The following is a 19682-nucleotide window of genomic DNA, read 5'->3' on the forward strand; positions in this document are numbered from 1 at the left end:
AGCTGCTTTTTTACCCCCTGAAGACAATCTCTTTGTACTTACCACTTCTTTCCCCATTTGGCAGGATAGAATGATATATTAAATTTCAGCCCCATTTATGTTGATTTATCAGTTGGAGAATGTCAGTTAACACTAACACCTCATAGTTCATGGAATTCAGAGACTGTCAAAACTGAGGAGGACCTTAGACAACAGCCAGTCTGGCCCCTTCACATTAACCATGAAGAAACTGAGGCCTAGAAAGGCCAAGTGCTTTGCCTAAGGTCACATAGCCAATAAGAAGCAGAACCAGGATTGGAACCCAGGTCCTTTGGACTCCCAAAGCTAGTTTTCCTTCTGTGACACTCCACTGAACTCTAGCCTCTCGTCCTATTAAACAGCTTCTAGGAGGGCAGATTCTTTATGACTGTTGTAGTTGGAGTCTCATTTGTTTTCTTCATCTTGATTTTTGGAGTAGAGTTGAATTGAGCAAGCTGCCTCTCCTGGCTTAATATAGTCAGCTGGGTCATCAGTTCCCAAGGTACTCCCAAAGGGGGACCTGGAAGATGTTCTAGGAGGGCCCTCAAGTGCTCCAATAGTTTTCTAGGTCATGCTGTAGGACATTCTAGGATCCCATTGAGAAAAAAGTCCTAATAAGTAGAGGCTAGAAACCATGTCATAGTAGGACTATTGGGAGGACCTGGAGATGATTGGTCTGAAACAGGGAATTGTTGGAGGAGGGGAAGGGGAAAGGTCATTATCATCATACTCCTATTAACAGCCAGCATTTACAAATTAATAACTAGCATTTATCTCTGTAAATTCTACAAAACACTTTACAAATATTATTTAATTTTATCCTGGGAGGTAGGTGCTATTACTATCCCCATTTTACAGACAAGGAAATCGAGGCAGACTGAGGTTAAGTGACTTGCCTAGGGTCATACCCTAGTATGTGCCTGAGGCAGGATTTGAACTCAAGGTCTTCCTGATTCCAGCTCCAGCTCCAGCCCTCTGCACAATGGCACCCATCTGAATGGATGTCAGGTGGAAGAGGGTTAAGATTGGTTTTGTTTGGCCCCAGAGGACCAAACTGGGGACAGGGAGTGAGAGAGGTGATATTTTTACTAGAATTTTATTGTTTGAAAATCCTTAATATGTTTTCTCTCACGTGATGCTCACAATATCCCGGTGAGGTCATTGCTGCTATTATCCTCATTTCACAGAAGAGGAAATTGAAGCTCTGACAGGTTCCGTGTTTTGCCCATGGTCACATTGCTAGTAGAAGTCAGAGTCGAGATTCAAACCCAGGACTCTCTTGACTTAATATTTCATGGGGATTTTTTCCCTACTACAACACACTGCAAAAGTAACAGGGAGGTAGATTTTGGTTCAAAGTAAGTTCTGACCTCTAAACAATTTGAACTATCCAATAGGATATTCCCAATGGAACTGGGAAATTTCCAATGGAATAAGATACCTTTGAAGAGAGGGAGATCTCTGTCACTGGAGGCATTTGAACGGAAAGTAGATAACTATTCATTGAAAGCTTTGTAAAAGGGGGTCAAAATTGACCTAGACTTTTGAGGTTCATTCTAGGTCTCTAAGAGTTCCACAATTTTAGTCCAACCCTCCTCTCTGATCCAATCATGAATCAACAACCCTGATAATTCATAGATTTTATAAGAAAATTAACTTAAGAGATCATCTATGTTTACTCAACTACAGTGAATGTAAAAATTATTCATGAGATATAATGTGGTACGTTGGGTTAACTGTTGGACTTGAAAAGCATTAGAACACGGAGATCTTTTTTCTGGGGGAAGCATACCTTCCTTTGTTCTGATATCACAGAATCAGAGATTCGTTATGTCAGGAGGTTCCCTTCTATTTCTAAAATGTTAAGATAGGAAGATTCTTGTTTTCAGAAGACCAGACTTGAGAATAAAAGAAAAGCAATGGCCAAAGTGCAGTGTCTTGATTTACTCCCCTAATTTAATCTAATGATCTATACTTCTGACCTTCAAGCAAATCAACAAATTCTTGGAGCGAGATAAGTGCAGCTTGGGCTACTGCAGGAATTGCTAAACCCAGACAACATTTTGGAACCTTGAGCTTCTGTTTCCTCTATGAGACTTCCCCCTTCTTTTCTTAGTCTTTCCATCTTTATTCATGAACTACTTGACTATACCTGGTAGTGTAAGATAAAGGTGCGTGAATATTTGTAATCAGAAATATGAGATACAGAAACTCTTCTCACTATGTTGGACTGATTACAGAATTTGCTTTGGTCAAGACCTCAGCCGGCAGGGCCTTATGAAGGGCCCTTTAAATTTCAGCCAGTGGGGTTTCTATTGTTGAGGAGTTAGACCTGCCATTGGTGAAGTAGTTTGGACCAACCTTTGGTCTTTGTATGACATTGAGATATGACTGACATGCTAAGATTTGACTGTGGCTCAAGCTCTCACCCTTCCAAATTCTGGTTTTGTCCTTCCAGTTAACTCGCTATTTTGGGACCAGTCTTGGATTTTTTAAGAGATTCCTGAGTGGTCCTAGTTTATCTGAGCATATTATCTGCCTTGCTGTTCCTACAGCCATTAGAATATAAGCTTCCTGGGAATAAGAGGTGCTTCATTTTTTTTTCTGCTTGTTTCCTCAACCCTTAGCACAATACCTGGCACATTAGTATGTGCTTAATAAATAACAGGTGATTAATTGATCTCACATCTCCTTTTCCATCTCAGACTGTCTCCTACTCATTTTTGCATAACATCCACTATAATTGTTTACTGAGTATAGAATTTTAAATTCTAAACCTCTAATTTAAAACTCAAATTAAAAAAATGAATGTTAAAGGTTTTTACATGTAATCAGGAAATACTTGCTCATGGTCATACTGCTAATAGATGTCAGTCAAGATTCAAACCTATGTCTTTAACAAAATAAAAATATATTAGAAAAATAAATTCTGGGGCAGCTAGATGGTGCAGTGAGTAGAGCACCGGCCCTGGAGTCAGGAGGACCTGAGTTCAAATCCGGCCTCAGACACTTGACACATGTACTAGCTGTGTGACCTTGGGCAAGTCACTTAACCCCAGTTGCCCTGCCAAACAAATAAATAAATAAATAAATTCTATACCTCTGCTGCCCTCAAGAAAGACAATGTGTTGGAGGAAAAATCAAGGGTCTAGGACTTAGGAGAACTGGGTTCTTATTCTGGCTCTGCCACTTACTACCTATGTAATCTTGGCCAAATCACTCCCCCTCCCTTGATTTTTATTTCCTCATGTATAAAAGAGAGGGTTAGCCTAGAGCAGGGATTATTAATCTTGGCCCTGTGAACTTGGTTTTTAAAAAAAATGTTGATGACCCTCTTTGAATATAAATATTTTCTTTTGTAATTCCATGTATTTTATTTTATGCATATAAAAACATTCTTCTGAGAATATTATTATTCGACTTCACCAGACTGCCAAAGGAACCTATGGCCCCCCAAAAGCTAAGAACAAGACTATTATCCATTGGCTTGGATGAACACTACTTCTGAACACCTTCCCTGGTCTTAGTGTCCTCTGCTCCAAGAGCTGGTTCCCGCCTGTCCATGGCTCTCCTCTGCTCCCAAGTGGACAAGGATTTTCTCTCTGTCGCTCTCAAGTGGGCAGAACTCTTACCTTCTGGACCAAGGATGCATGGGGTTACAGGATCACAGACTCGGAGCTAGATGGGATTGTAGTCCAACTCCTACATTTTAAAGATGAGAAAACCAATTCCCAGAGAGGCCGTGACTCCAGAGGGCCTGGAGTCAGAAAGACCTGAGTTCAAATCCATCCTCAGACATACTAGCTGTGTGACCCTGGGCAAGTCACTTAACTCTGCCTCAGTTTCCTCATCTGTAAAATGAACTGGAGAAGGAAATGGCAAACCACTCTAGTATCTTTTCCCAAAAAGACCTCAAACGGGGTCACAGAGAGTTGGACACGACTGAAACGACTGAACGACAGCAATAACAAGCATGAAGTGGTTGTATGCATTCAAACTCATACTATTAGGAGTTATATCAGGAATATACTGGAGCTGACTACTAAGGTACTATTCCATTTTCACTGTGAGCATTTACACCTTGGGAATTGGCAAACTATGAATCAGGGCTTGATTTATTGTTTTGTCGATTGTCTAGACTTAAGACTTAAATCATTCAGATTAAACTTAAAAGTGTGTGGTACATTTTTTTTTCTCCCAAAGAGTAGTTTGTTAAACATTTACCAGCACACCCCTGGTTAAAATTATGTAAAATAGAGTAATTGGTTGCAGCCCAATGGAAACTTGCAATGTCGTTCTGAATAATTTGGCTATTTTATGGGATGCGTTGTTGGTACTGACTAGGACAGTCCTATCTGTGTCTTCTCACCATCCTAGACTAAGCTCTGAGGTCAGAGGCAGGAAGCATCACAGATTTGGGCATTGGAAGACCTGGGTTCAAATCTTCCTTTGATGTTTCTGAGCTGTGAGACTTTAAGCAAGTTGCTTAATCTTTGGAGGCCTGCTTCTTCATCTAGAAAATAAAGGCACTACTAGATGACCTCTGAGATCCATTCTGGCTCTAAGTCCTGTGATCCACAGCCATCATTCTCTTTATTTGTGTATTTCTTCCAGTGACTGCCATAGTGCATTGAACAGATATATTACACGCTTAATAAATATTGAATACAAAATCTAGAGTAAATTAGTCAAGTTATATGTGCTTGATTTTGTAATGGTTTGGTCAGATATTGTATTTGCTGGTTCCCAAAGAGTGTTTTACAAGGAAAAAGGAAATTATTTTAAACAACATTATTTCTCTCATGTCACCTCCTCTTAACTCCTCAAGTCTGTGCATGGGAGTTCTATTTGCCATAAAGCACAGCTTAGTAATTGCAGATCTCATAGAATCTTGGATTTGGAAGGGATTTCCAAGCGCTGAGTCCTCAGAATCAAGCCTCTTCTTGATTTCTATCCGTTTCTATTACAAACTCCAACAAAGCATCGTCTAATCTTGGATTGAATACCTCTGCCCCCCACCTCATTGTATGACCTTGGTTAAGTTGTTCTGGTCCTTGGTTTCCCTATCTGTTGATGTACTAAAGGATATTTAAGGTCCCTTACATCCCTGACATTCTGTGTTTCTGAACACTGGCAAGCCTCTGCTCATTGCCTCCATGGCCTCCTGTTCCTTTAATGGGGAGTTCTAGTGGTTTGGGAATAACTCCCACTCATTGCTCCTGGTTCCATCCTCTGAGGTCATTCCTCTTCTCATCTCAAGGGTGGCTGTTTAAAAATATGAAAGTATTCCAATAAAGATGGACTCTGCTTCCATTCAGGGGCAGTCGGGATCATGAAGTCCCAGAACAAAGGAACATAATGTCATTAAAGGACACAGCTGATCCTACTCAGGCAGTGGACATAGGAGTTTGTGGGTCAGTCTGATGACAGCATCACCTTTGCTTTAAAGACTGAATTGCTCTTTCCTTGAGAAATCACCATCTTAGGGACTGAATGCTTTGCTTTCATCTGGCGGCAGTCAGTGGAAGTGTATAGTGACGTGTTTTCAAAATGCTTACCATTTTTTTTAAATCCTCAGTTTGGGTTTTCTGTGGTAAACTCTGTCATTCCTGTAGACACATGAATTATTGAATTAGGTGGATATGAACTGGGAACATTTTGCTTCCCAGTTGGTTGTCTTCTTTCTTCTTGGGCAATGATAATGCTTAATATTCACAAACTGCTGCACATTCATCATCACATTTGGTCTCCACAATGGTCTTATGAAGGAGGTGGCGTAGACATTGCTACCCCATTTTTTAGATGAAAGCACTGAGGTTTAGCAAAGTTCATTAAATCAATTCAGGTACCATTACCTGAAGCCTTTCCTGATTGCCTTGGTTATTGGCTTTCTTCTTACAATTGCTTTGTACCTTTCATTTGACTATATTTTACTCATTCCTTCTTAAAATTACTATACATACCTGTGTATATGGAATATAAATTCTTTAAGGACAAAAACTACTTGGTTTTTGCCCCTGGTACAGTGTCTTACACAAGGTAGTCATGATGTACATATAATTAATTGGACCTATGATTTTTTTTTGAGGCACTCAGAGTTAAGTGACTTTCCCAGGGTCACACAGCTAAATAAGTGTCAGGTGTCCGAAGCTAGATTTGAACTCAGGTCGTCCTGACTCTGGGGCTGGTGCTCTATCCACTGTGCCACTTAGCTGCCCCAAGGACCTATGATTTCAATGGCATAGGGAGCTCCCAGGAGGAAGCTCCCTCTACTAATGCAGGTCTACAACTGTCCAAGTTGTATAGGGCACTAAGAGGTTAAGTAGCCTAGGTCACAGTCCTTTAGCCAGGGTGTGTCCGAGCTAGGATTTGAACCCAGGTCTTTGTGACTTGGAAGCCAACTCTCCATCTACTCTCCCAAGATGGTTCTTTTAAAACATGTTTATTAAATCAAGTTGAATCATAGGATTTAAAGCTGGGTTGAATGGTGGAGATTATCTGATCCGCCCTGTAATTTTATATGTGAGGAGATGGAGGCCCAGAGGGAGTCCCCAGGGTTTACAGAATGAGTAGGAAGAAAAGGTGAGGTGAAGTAATCCAATGCAATTGAGTTTCTTAGAAGGAACAAGCAGCGTGGGGCCAGGACTCAGAAGACCTGGGTTCTGGCATGGCCTTGCTGAGTGACCTTTGTCAAATCCCTGACCGTCTCTGGGCTTTAGGTCCTTTCTGTACAAAATGAAGAGGCTGAACTAGGTGTGGTTAGAAATCAAAGTAATATAATAGTAATAAGTAAATAAATAGATAATAGTAAAAGAGTAGTAATAATACGAATTACAAAATGTTTTCTTCACAGCCACCAGGTTAGGTCCCCTATGTGGGGCACAGTGAAAGGAGCGCTGGCCATGGACCCCCAAGACTGGGGTTTGAGACCCTGAGCAAGTCACTGCCTCCCTCCAACCTGTAGTTTCCACATGCTAGGTGGGGATGACAATACTCTGTGTACCTGAAGGGGCTGTTGTGAGAGGTGTGCTTTGTAAACTGTGAAGATCTATAGAAATGGAATTATTCTTGTTAAAGTGACTTTCCCCAGATCACACAGTTAAGTAGTAGACTGAGCTCTCAGACCCGTATCTTTGGACTCCACATTCCAGTTTCTTTTTCCCTGATAGTTGCCCCTCTTATTCCACTTTCCTTCCCTTTATCCCCCTCCCCCTTTTCCCTCCCCTCTAAGGGCAGCTAGATGTTGAAATGGAGAGAGTGCTGGGCTGGGAGTTAGAAACATCTGAATTCAGATTTGACCTGAGACACTTAGTAGCTGTGTGATACTGAATAAGTACCTTAACCTCTGTCTGCCTTAGTTTCCTCAGCTGTAAAATATGGGTAATCAAGGGAATAATCTACTTCCTTCCTTCTTCCCTCCCTCCTTCTGTCTTTCCTTCCTTCCTCCCTCCCTCCTTCCCTTCGTTCCTCCCTCCCTCCCTCCCTCCTTCCCTTCGTTCCTCCCTCCCTCTCTTCCTCCCTTCCTCCCTTTCTCCCCCTCCCTCCTCTCCTTTCCTTCCTTCCTTCCTTCCTTCTCTCACCCCTGGTTTTCCAAGCAGTTCAGGGTAAGCTTCCTTGCTCCATATCCAAATGAGAAACCTTTCCATGTCTTGCCCACACACAAGAACATGAGCTGACACATCACTTTCACTGGCCACCCCTATCCACAGAAAGCCATATGATTTCCAAGGCTATCCAATGAGTAGTGTCTGCTGCCAGAGGCCTTGGGGACAGTCTTGTGTCTGGTCAGCGAGTTGCCTAACTGAGTGCCTGTAACAGGACTGATGCTCAGTGCAGCTGTCAGTGTAATTGCCTCCTCATTTGTCCCTTCTCACGCCTCCATCCCAGCAGGTCCCTGCATCCTTTGGGATGAAATAATCACGAGCAGTAATGAGAAGCAGCTGCTGCTGAGGGCTCCTGTGCCATACCCCCAGACCTCAGTGCCTTACATTTCATGTTTGTTCTCTCATCTGATATTATTGTTTTATCATATTAAAGCTGGAGGAGACACTTGTGATTATCTCCTAGCATTATCAATTTATAGCTGGAAGGGACCCTAAGGGACTAGTTAGTCCAACCCACACATTTTACAGATGAAGAAACTGAGGCTTATAGAGGGGAAGTAATTTTTTTCAAGGTTACACAAGGTACTAAAGGACAGATTCAAGACTGGAAAATCAAGTCCTCTGACTATAAATCCAGTGCTCTTCCTATTATATCTAAAGCTCTCTGTGATTTTCCTTCTCTATTCTGCAATTACATGAGATAAACAGGTACTGTTACCTCACTTTTTTGTGGTGGTGGTGGTGGTGGGGATGGAGGCAGGAGGCGAGGATAGCCCGGACTTTTATTTTGTTGGTGTTTAGGATTCCTACTATGAAAACCTCCTCTATGAAGAGTAATGGTAGTTGTTGTGGTGATGATGGTGCATTTATATGGCATCTTAGAGTTTGCAAAACACTTTAAAAATACCATCTCATTTTATTGTCATAACAACCCTGGGAGGCAGGGCTATAGAAATGCTATTTATTTTGTTGTTTTCGTTGTTCCATTGTTTTAGTCACGTCCGACTCTCCATGACCCCATTTGGGATTTTCTTGGCAAAGATACTGTAGTGTAGTCCTTCTCCAGCTCATTTTACAGATGAAGAAATTGAGGCAAACTGGGTTACGTGACTTGCTCAGGGTTACATAGCTAGTAAGTGTCTGAGGCTGGATTTGAACTCAGGTCTTCCTGAATACAGCCTGGTGCTTTATCTCCTGGGCCACCTAGGTGTTCCAAATGCTACATATAGATAGGTATCATTACTATTATCCTAATTTAACGGACGAGGATTATCTGCATGGCTAGTAATTATCTGAGGCTATCTTTGAACTCCTGTCTTCTGACTTCAGGTACAGTGCTCTATCCACTGAGCCACCTAGCTGCCTCACTTTATAAATGAAGACACTAAGACATAGAGGATGTTCGCATAGTTTGGAAGAGGTTGAGGTTGGATTGGGACCCAAGCCTAATCAGAATCAGAAGATTCCCCACGACAATCCGGTGAATTTGACTTTTCATATAGTATTATTCCCTTTTCACAGATAAGACATCTCCCACTCCAAGTGATGAAATCATAGTAAATCAGAGTCCTGGATTGTTAGAAAGATCCTCAGGCAGTACAACATGTAGTGGAAAAAAGGCCCCAGACACAGAGTCAGGATACTTGGTTTGAATTCCTCACTCGACATGGGAAAATGCTTTTTTCTCTCTCTCTGACCCTCAGTTTCCCCATCACTAAAACAGGAACCAGTGGTCCTTTACCTCAAAGGACTGTTCTTAGGGAAATGCTTTCTACATCTGAGACTTTTTATAGAAACATGAGTTATTATTATGTAAGACAGGCCCCTTATTTTACAGATGATGGAACAAGGCTACGGTGAGCAAGTGACTTTCCCAAGGTCATATGCCTAAATAATCCAATTTATAACAAGAGCTGACATTTATATAGCTCTTTAAGGTTTGTAAAGCACTTTCATTTGAGGAGAATGTGGTTCATTGAAGTTAAATGACTCATTCAGGGTCACGAAGTTAGTAAACGTCGGATGTTTTCTGACCCTGTTCAGTGCCCTTCCCTATCTCTCTAGTGGCCCCATCCTAGAGCAGACCGAGCTGGACCCCAGTTCTTCTGACTCCCAGCCAGCTTGCCTCTCCCTATACCTCATTCCCAGCCTAGTCTGGGGCTCAGTTGTAATGCAATCAGATTCTGTCTCTCCACACCTGCCCTCTAGCCATTCAGCATTCCTCTTTGGTGCCAAGGATTTTTGCACAATAACCTCATCTCCAACATCTTTATTTCTGTCCATGTCCAGAGTCTGCCCTCAGTCCCTTTGGTAAACACAGTGGTTGACTCAGCTTTACAACCAAGGCAGAATATTAATGCAGTCCTAAGGGATGACCTTATGCTGTGATCTAAGGTTCACTTCTAAATCAGAGGTGCTGATCTCTAAAAAGGGAAACTAGAAAAGGGTGGAAAAGGGAAAGAAGGAACATGTGGAAGAGGAGAAGAAGGTAGAAAAAGAGGAGGAGGAAGAAAAGAAGAAAGAGGTCAAAGAAGAGGAAGAGGAGAAAGAAAAGGATGAGGAGAAGAAAGAGGTTAAAAAAGGAGGGGGAACAGGGGGGAGAGGAGAAGTTAAAAAAGGAGGAGAAGAGGAGAAAAAAGGTCCCCATTCAGGCAGGTCAATCTACTCACAGGTTGTGTTTACCAGGGCAGCTAGGTGGAGCAGTGGATAGTGTAAGGCCTGAAGACAGTAGTTCAAATCTGGCCTTAGAGACTTACTAGCTGTGTGACCCTGGGCAAATCACCTTACCCTGTTTGCCTCAGTTTCCTCATCTGTAAAAAAAGCTAGAGAAAGAAATGGCAAACCACTCCAGTCTCTTTGCCAAGAAAACCCCAAACGGGGGTCAGACATGACTAAAACAACTCAACAACAACAACAATAATAAACTTAGCCAGGCACTGTGCTAAGGGCTTTACAAACATTATGTCATTTGATCTACACAACTACTTTGGGAGGTAGACGCTGTTATTATTTTCATTTTACAATTGGAGAAACTGAGGCAGACAGAGATTAACTGAGTTGCCCAAATGAGTCACACAGCTACTAGTAGTCTGAGGTCACATTTGAACACAGATCTTGATTCCATGCCCAGCGTTCTCTCCACTGAGCCATCTGGCTGCCTTAAAAAGAGGTCAAGATCCAAAGTCAGACTCAAACCCCTGCTCTGCCACCTACCAACTGGGTGACCTTGGGTAAGTTTTCTCATCTGTATTTTAAGAGGGTTGAACTAGATAATCTCTTAGGTCCTTCCCAGCTCTAAACCTATGTATGCTCTAATTTCCTGTTCTCTCACCAGATTCTAAAGTCCATATAAACCTTAAAAAGGACATTACCCATCATAGCCCTGTGAAGCAGGTAATGCAAGTGTTATTACCTTTCCCTTCTTCCCACCTCCCCCCCTTGTCTTTTATAAATGAGAAAATTGAGGCAAAGAGAGGTTTTAAGTGGCTTCCCCATGGTCATGGGCCTGGTAAGTGGTAGAGCCAGGGTTTAATACATTTTTTTTTGCCAAGTCTGGAATTCTTTCCATGATGCCACCTTTCCCCTCATCTAGTAAAACCTGGGTTAATTTGAAAGGCAAGGACTGGAAAAAGTGAACTCTAAATTAAACCAGTTGGTTTTATTGAATTGTTTTGAATCATGCCCTATTTTGAATAAACTAGGGTTGATTAATGTGGTTTCACTATATACTTTAAAAGACCTAAGTCCTTTATTCTATTTTCAGCCTTAACATTAAATCATTATGTAAATTCTTAGTGTTCTTTGTGTGCCTTTCTTAATGTGCTTCCCATTCTCCACTTCATATTATAGCTTGTGTCTAATGGTGGGTTTGCAGAGGCATGGGAACATGGCTTCTGGGTTTTGTGTCTAACACTAACCAGTTCTGTGACATTGGGCGAGTTGCTTCCTTCTCTGAGTCTCATTTTCCTCATATGTAAATTGAGGGAGAGGGACCAGCTTCTTCCTAAGTACTCTTGCAGCTCTGACACCATGCATTCTATTTGTTGACTCGTCTTTCCTCTTTGATTATAAGCTCTGTGAGGGCAGGAATTATGTGTTATCCATATTTGTATCCCATTCCTTCATATGCCTAGTATTGGGCCTAATGCAGTAGGTATGCAAAACAGTTTTTAAACCTTGTCAAACCTAGATAAAGTTATAATCAAATACTTTTCCTTCTAATTCTACTTTTCCTTTTGGTGAAATTGAGGGGATTACAGGATGAACAGATGAAAGGGATTGAATCAGCACTATAATGAGAAGGAAAAACAAGACAACAAATTTCCCAACAGAAGGGGAAAACTAGACTCATGGAAAAAAAATGAAGAAAGTTGCCAGCTTTGTGATTCTCTGGGATCTCAAATTTAAGTTTGATAAAAGACTTGAAAAGATAATATGATGAACATGCTGATGATAGGAACAGAATGAAAAATCAATGTTTGAAAAGTTCTCCTAAGAAGAACATAATGATCTTTGTACTTTGGACATTGTTTTTGTCAGTTCATTGCTTTATTTTTACAGTTTCACCTTCCAAAAGGGTTTTGTTAACCTCTCAGAAAACACAAAGCCTGCTGCCACCCCGTAATGGTGGTGATCATGGTGGTGGTGTGCCAAGTCCTTGGAGGGCCAAGCAATGTCACAAAAGGCAGGCATGTTTGACTGGGGTCCCTATGATGGTTCTCCACTCAGACACTCTGGGTTTTGCCATGCATTTCCTTCAAAAGAAGAATATGAAACAAATATTTCTTTGTTAAGATACTTGTATCCTTTAGTAAACAAAGTAGATGATATCTTTAGAGTAAACTTTTAAAGAAACATGCTAAGGTATCATTTGGTACCTTTCTGCTAATCCTTAACTTTTGTTGATTAATATACTTTTTAATTGATTAAATACTTATGGATTGATTAAATCGGATCCTGATTTCATATGATTCTCCTTTTGAACATTTTCATTTTTATAATTCTCTGTGAACTTTGGTGTCCAAAGTCGACACTTGCTCTTCATGCCAAGGCTAAGTTATCAAATCTTCCTATCTTTTAGTTAAAAGTAGCTTTGGCTTCCCTCCTGATATTTTTTAATTCTTCCAAACTCATAAGAGGGAAAACATTAGTTTCCCTTCTAAGTGGACTCAGACCTTGAGGGCTTACTGTCCTCCGTGAGGAAAAAGAATCATAGAAAGTCAGAGTTGGGTAAAATAGTCAAATTCCCTCATTCTACAGATGAAGAAACTAAAGTCTAGAGATGTCTAAAGACTCACAGCTAATTAATGATTGTCCGTGTTGTCCTAACAATGATCATTCATCCTTGATACCTGTTTATCTGGCTAATACCTTAGAGTGGTCATCTGTGCGCATTTCTCTGTCTCCGCTTTAGTTTATGGTCCATGTCCTAGCTACATTGATATTCTTGAAAATTCAAGCCTTAGTACTTTGGTGCAGCCCAGCCTGGCCTCACCCAACAATAGTGATTCTTTTTTCTGGTACTGTCCAGAGCCATGTTTTTGGTTTAATTTCCTTTTAGTGATAACATTTTATATTCTAAGGTCCCTTCCAACACTAAGATTCTTTGTTCCATGTCCCAAGTTTCTTTCCAGTTCTAACATTCTATAAAGTGGAATGATTAAAAAAAATTCTTATTAGGTTTTTATTTTTTTTTTGTGGGATTGCTTTTGCATTTTTTTGATCTCTTTTTAAAGGAGGAAATTGTAAATAAATTAAATTCCCAACACATGACTGTATTGAGAGCCATGGTGGAAATGATTGGTTCATTCTACTCAAACACAGAGAGCTCCCCAAATGGGGAGAAATGCAAAGAGAACAAAAGACCAAAGCAAATGACAAAACTATTGAAGGACAGTCACAGAGCAGGTGAGGCTTTGTGGGGTATCCACCACCACAACTACAAAGAGCAGGGGGCCATGGGTAGTGGCTCTTAACTGGTTATGCCCACCCCAGCCTTCTCCTCACCCACCAAACTTCAAACACTGTTATTCTTATTTATGAATGAGGTAGGAGGAAAGAAAAGCTCAGCTGGGAAATTTCTGTTCCCTCACATTATGTTAGAATCTACTACCCTGGGGTGGAGATACCTGCATTCCTGCTTAGCACAGAAGTCATGGGTGCTCTCTGTCAGGCATCAGTGCCAATCAGTTACTATTTGGCTCACACTCACTCTGCTTTGGGCTTTACATCTGACTTTACCCCTTCTTTTTTGGTTTTACCTTAAATATTACTGAACACCAGGAGGCTGGCTTGTTCCAAATTTCTGGTTTTTATCTTCTAACCAAAGGCCTTAAGAGAGAGAGATATACCTCCTTCCACTTGTCTAAAATCAATGGACTCTCTTTGATTTTAGAAAAATAATTTGCACCTAGAGACCCTTGGGGGAGTGGAGATGGTAGGGACTTTTCCAGTCAGGTCCTTTACAGAAATTTAGGGTGAAAGAGTAAGGAAAGAGGAATAAATGATATTCATATCCTTATCTCCATCTGGATTATTAGGGACTAGAGAAGTGAAAGAGGAATACACTCATGACCTTGAGCTAGGAGAGTGGGACAAATGGGGCTTAATTATAGGTAATGGGAGATAAAGTGGTGAAAGGCATGGCCAGTGGTGTCTTAGGGTTTTAAGGAATCATTCTTACTTGATCGTCTTACTGTGGTTCTCTTCATTTCCTGTACACCGGGGGGCATACATCATGCCAAACCCTGGCTCTGGCCCTTGGTCATCATCCATGTTTTCCTTCTTACAAGCATTCACCATGACTGCCATCTTGCCAGTGACATGTTGGCCTTGCAACTCACAAAGCGGCACTGCTTCATCTGACCTGTCTCTAGTGTGTCCAGGGCCAGGGGCCAGTTGCTCTTGGGGGGTGTTTTTATTCAGCTTATTGGCAATGGTACTGAACAGCCACTTTCTACTGATGTCTTAATCATGGGTTGGTGCATAGTATCTGGGGTGGAGATCCCACCCTCCCAGCTTCTCACCCTTTCTGGCTGTACCAAGTTCATCCCCTGTATGACCTCATTGTACTCATTGGTATCTTCCAGTTCCTGAAAGTTGGGGTTGCCTTTGTCGAGGGCACGGGCATAGGCCTTCAGGAGCTGAATGTCTCGTTTCTGTTCTGCCAGCTGGTATTTCTGCTCATCCGATGCCTTCTCCAGCTCAGTGATGTGTGTCTCTTGCTGCTGGACCATGGAGTGTAGGTGCTTGATGCAGTTGTGGTTGGGCAGTTCCTCACTGGACATCTCTAGGCCACAGCCCTGCTTGCAGGCCACAGGGCACTTGGGGTTATGCTCACAACTGATGAGATGAGTCATGAGATTGTCAAGCCTCAGGATGGCACTGCAACCAGAGACCGCGTTGTTGCAGGTGATCTGAAGTTTGGACAGCATGTTCCGCATAATTCGGGGAATAGGGCGCAGGTGAGGGATTGTCACCACGCTTCCGTCCACAGGGCATATCTGCTGCCAAGAGGACCCCTGAGTGATGCAGGTGTTGCAGAAGGCATGCTCACAGTTAGGCGCTTGCACAGGCTCCTCAAGAACACCATGGCAGATGGGGCAGATGAGGTCTTCATCCACATCTCCCAGGAAACGGGCTCTATCATATCCCATGGCTTTATGCTGAGACCAGGCCCTGGCAGATGGTGTGGGGGCAGGGTCTGTGTTCACAAGGTCCCAGCCCCTGGCTGCCTATGCCCTTCTTTCATGAGATGCTCCCAGTAACCCATCTTGCAAGTTATGCTGAGACTCAGCCTTCTTTCCCGTGGTGGCCCCATCACCAAGGGGATGGCTGTGATATCACAATCGGGGTCGCTAGCTCTAGGAGCACTCTGGGTTCTTTGTGCCCCTGACCTTGTTGGGACAGAGGCCATTGTGCCTATCATGGCACTTGGTCCCTGAAGCTTCTAGAGAAGGGGTAAAACCCTGTGAAACTGATCTTTTCAAAATTACTATTTTTTCATAATTACCAAATCCAATGATTTTTTTCTTAATCCTTGTACTTCTTGACCTCTCTGTTGCAAGCTTTTTTCCTGAATACTTTCTCCATCCTGGTTGTTCATGGCACTTTTCTCTCTTGGTTCTCTCTCTATCCCTAGCTGTATGGTACCTCCTTTTCAGTTTCCTTTGCCAAGTCATCATCATCCATGTCACTCCCCAAAGTCTCAATCCTGGGGACATAGCCTCTTCCCTCTACTCTTGATCTCATCAATTCTTATGAATTTATAATCTCTCTGCAGATAACTCCTCTATCTATATGTCCAGCCCAAGTTTCTCTCCTGAGTTCCACTACTACATTACTAACTGCCTACTGGACATTTTGAACTGAATGTTCTTTGGACATCTCAGACTCAACATGGCCAAGCCGCAGCTCCTCTTTCTCTCAAAATCCATCCCTTCTCCCAATTTCCCTATTTCTGTTGAGGGCATCACCATCCTTCCAGTCACCTAGGGTTAGCAACATCATTTTTGTTGTTCTTGGTAAGTCATTTTCAGTCATTTCCAACTCTCTATGACCCCATGTGAGTTTTCCTTGGCAGAGATACTAAAGTGGTTTGCCATTTCTTTCTCCAGCTCATTTTACAGATGAGGAAACTGAGGCAATCAGCGTTAAGTGACTTGCCCAGGATCACACAGCTAGTAAGTGTCTGAGGCCAGATTTGAACTCAGGACAATGAGTCTTCCTGACTCCAGGCCTGGTGCTCCATGCACTGTGCCTCCTAGCTGTCCCTACTGAAATGGTTAAGTCATCCTTGGTTCCTCACTTTTCTTCACCCCAGTTATTCCATCACCTACTAAGTCTTGTGGATTCTCCATAGCACGGCTCACACCAATCCCATTTTCTTTATTTTTATAATCACTCTCACATATACCATAACCTAGACCATTAGTCTAGGCCCTAATCACCTCTGGATCATTGCAACGACTTCCTAATTGGCTTTTCTGCCTTAGGTTTTCCCCCCTTCCAATCCATTCTCCAAACAACCAGACGATTTTCCTAAAGCGCAGATTTAATGATGTCCCTCCCTCTACTCAATAAACTCCAGAGGCCCATTATTGCCTGTAGGATCAAATATAAATTTGTCTGTTTGGAATTTTTAAGATCTTCACGGCCTAACTCCAACCTATCTTTTTAGCCTTATTATTTATTTATTAGTCCTCTTCACAAACTCAAATACATGCGATGACTCCAACAGTGGAAATAAGATGAACAAAAGTAACAACAGACCAAAACCAATGCTCTGTAATTATGATGGCCAAACTGGACCTCCAAAAAGACATATGATAATCCACCTCCTTCCCTTCTTGGTAGAAGGTTGGGGGCGGTATGGCGGGCATGGAGGGAGACTCTACAGGCTGCTAGATTTGGTTGATGTGTTTATTAATTTTGATAACCTGCCTTTTTCTGTCTGTGTTTTTTTTTAATTTTCTAAGAATGGGTTCTCTAGCTAGGGCAAGGAGGAGGTATATACTAGGGAATCAAAGTGATCTAAAAATAAAATTAATTTTAAAAACCTTACTGCCCATGTTTCTCCAGCACATATGGGGCCAGCATACTCTTTACCACATGACCTTTTAAGGCAGTGGACATTTGGAGGACTGAACATCCTTGAATAAAAGGTTTTGCTTGAGAGAAGTGAAGAGATTTGGTGGAAAGTTTCTAGCTCTGTTACAAACATACAAATAAGTTGAATATATAATCCTTAGCAGTAACTCTCAAGTTACAAGATGCCTAAGCATGCTTGCAGGTAGGATGGAATTGGATTCTCTCTCTTGGGCGCAGGTGACTCTTAGGGATATTAGGCCATGAAGTCTTCCTTGATCCAAACTAGGCAGAGAGAAGAAAAGAATGAATAAGAAGAATGGGGCAGCTAGGTGGCGCAGTGAGTAGCGCACCAGCCCTGGAGTCAGGAGGAGTTCAAAACCAGGCTCAGACACTTGACACACGTACTAGCTGTGTGACCTTGGGCAAGTCACTTAACCCCAATTGCCCTGCCAAAAAGCAAAAAAAAAAAATGAATAGGAACTTAGATGAAGGTACTACTGTGGCTTCTTCAATTACCAGGAAAAGAAAGAAGAGGAGAGGAAAGGAAGAGAAGATGAGAAGAAAGAGGGGAGGAAAGAGAGAGGAGAGAAGAAAGGGGAGAAGTCTCTTGATCCTCATCTGCCACCTCTGGTCTACTCAAGTCCTACATTAGGTTCCTTCTTAGCAGATGTAGTTGATTCCTCAGGTCTCCTTGGGTTGGCAGCAATCATAGATCTAGAACTTGAAAAGATCTAAGAAGCCATCAAATCTGTCACCATTTTACAGATGAAGAAATCAGAGAAACTAAACGACTTACCCAAGTTCACAAAGATTGGTAATACTGTTCAGAGGCAAAAATTGAACCCAGATTACAATCTAGTGGTTTTTTTTTTTTTACCATTGTATTCTGTTGCTTCCTCTTAGCTCTCTGCCAGAGATCAGAGATGAGAAGTAGTGGGGACTACCTCCTCTCTTTGTTTAAGGGATGAGTCAGTTTTGGATCAAGGAGGTCCTGCCCTGTTAACAATAGAAAGCTGCCTCCTCAATCAGGTTCTCTTGAGACCTGTTGTATTAGTTGGTTTCAAGTCAGTGAGGGCCTAATTTGCTTACCTCTCTTTCCAAACAGCTAGAAATAGCTTGGTGTCATTAACAATTACCATAATGACAAGGATAGTTGAACAGGCATCTTCCCCTTTGACTGGTTGGTGAACTGAGGCCCAGGAGGGGAAATGGCTTACCTAAACTCACTCAGTGAATTAAAAGCAAGACCAGGGCAACAACCTGGATCTTCTGACTCTCATTTTGTATATTTTCTACTCTGTTGGATTATTTCTGTTGATATCACATTCTGTATTTCGAATGTTTGCATGGGGAAAGGATGCTCTAACCCCATCAGGTTAAAATCAGCCATGGAGAACATTTGCTATAACATGAATGGTATATTTGAAAGAATTACTTCATTTAGGGAAAGGATGTATTCCATTTCAATGTGACCCACAACTTGACATGTGAGCAGAGATTAAATGACTCTTTAGACCACAGGCCTTATTTGGGGTTTGGTTTTACTGTTCCTTTCTAAAGGATTCAGTCTGATTGTTAATTGTTATGACCCATAGTTCCCTTTTGCCTTGGTTTGGCAAGACACAGTTGAGTCTGGGTGTGTTCCCTGGTGAGGGAGTCTAATTTTACAGTGTTTGAGTTCATACAATAGATTACCTATAGTTTTTGAAGGAAAGGTATTATGCTTGTATTGATTGGCTTTAATTTGACACTTGACTGAGAGGAAAAAAAATAGCTTCTTAGTAATTCAGTGGTATTGATTTACCCTGGTTGTAGGGAATAGGTTGGTAGCTGTTTCTTCTTCCAGGAAAAAAAAAATTAAAAATGAGGAAGGGCATTGTATACTTAACTCTGCCTCTTTTACCTTTGGAGCTCATGCTGGAAGATGTGGGATCCTCTTTAATTAGTAGAAGTGGGATCCTTTTAAACAAGGATCCTTAGAGAAAAGCTGATCCGACCCTTCCCAGGCTCAGACTGGTTTCTTGACCTGCCTAAGGTTATATAGAGGCAGGAAGAATCAGAGTTGGGGTTTGAACCTGGGTCCTTCAATTCCAAAACTAGCATTCTCTCTACTTCCCCAAATGATGATAATGGAGATTGTATCCTTTTGCTCTTGCCCAGCTCAGTGCAGGAAATTAATAGTTGATTGAGTAGTTAAAACTCCTTATAAGAGGAGAGGCAGCTTTTCAGAGCGGCAAGAACGTTGGACTTGGAGTCAGAAGTCCTGAGTTTAAGTCCTGATCTTGACCGGCCTCAGACACTTACTAGCCGTGGGATCCTGGACAAATCACTTCACCCTGTTTGCCTCAGTTTCTTCATCTGTAAAATGAGCCGGAGAAGGAAATGGCAAATCACTCCAGCATCTTTGCCAAGAAAGCACTAAATGAGGTCATGAAGAGCTGGACAGGACTGAAGTAACTGAACAACAAACCT

The 19682-nt window shown here is 41.9% G+C and overlaps 1 protein-coding gene across 1 annotated transcript; it reads right to left on the reverse strand.

The window, feature by feature from the left end:
* Nucleotides 1-14542: 14542 nt before the first annotated feature.
* LOC118854890 (E3 ubiquitin-protein ligase NRDP1-like) lies at nucleotides 14543-15277 on the reverse strand. Its single transcript, XM_036765079.1, has one exon. The coding sequence runs from the start codon at nucleotides 15275-15277 to the stop codon at nucleotides 14543-14545; it is 735 nt and encodes a 244-aa protein (XP_036620974.1).
* Nucleotides 15278-19682: the final 4405 nt, after the last annotated feature.

Source organism: Trichosurus vulpecula, chromosome 6 (assembly GCF_011100635.1).
Source record: "Trichosurus vulpecula isolate mTriVul1 chromosome 6, mTriVul1.pri, whole genome shotgun sequence".
Lineage (NCBI taxonomy): Eukaryota > Metazoa > Chordata > Mammalia > Diprotodontia > Phalangeridae > Trichosurus > Trichosurus vulpecula.

What these genes read in the sequence shown, in the direction of transcription:
- LOC118854890 (XM_036765079.1), bottom strand. Translation starts at nt 15,277, where the DNA reads ATGGGATATGATAGAGCCCGTTTCCTGGGAGATGTGGATGAAGACCTC.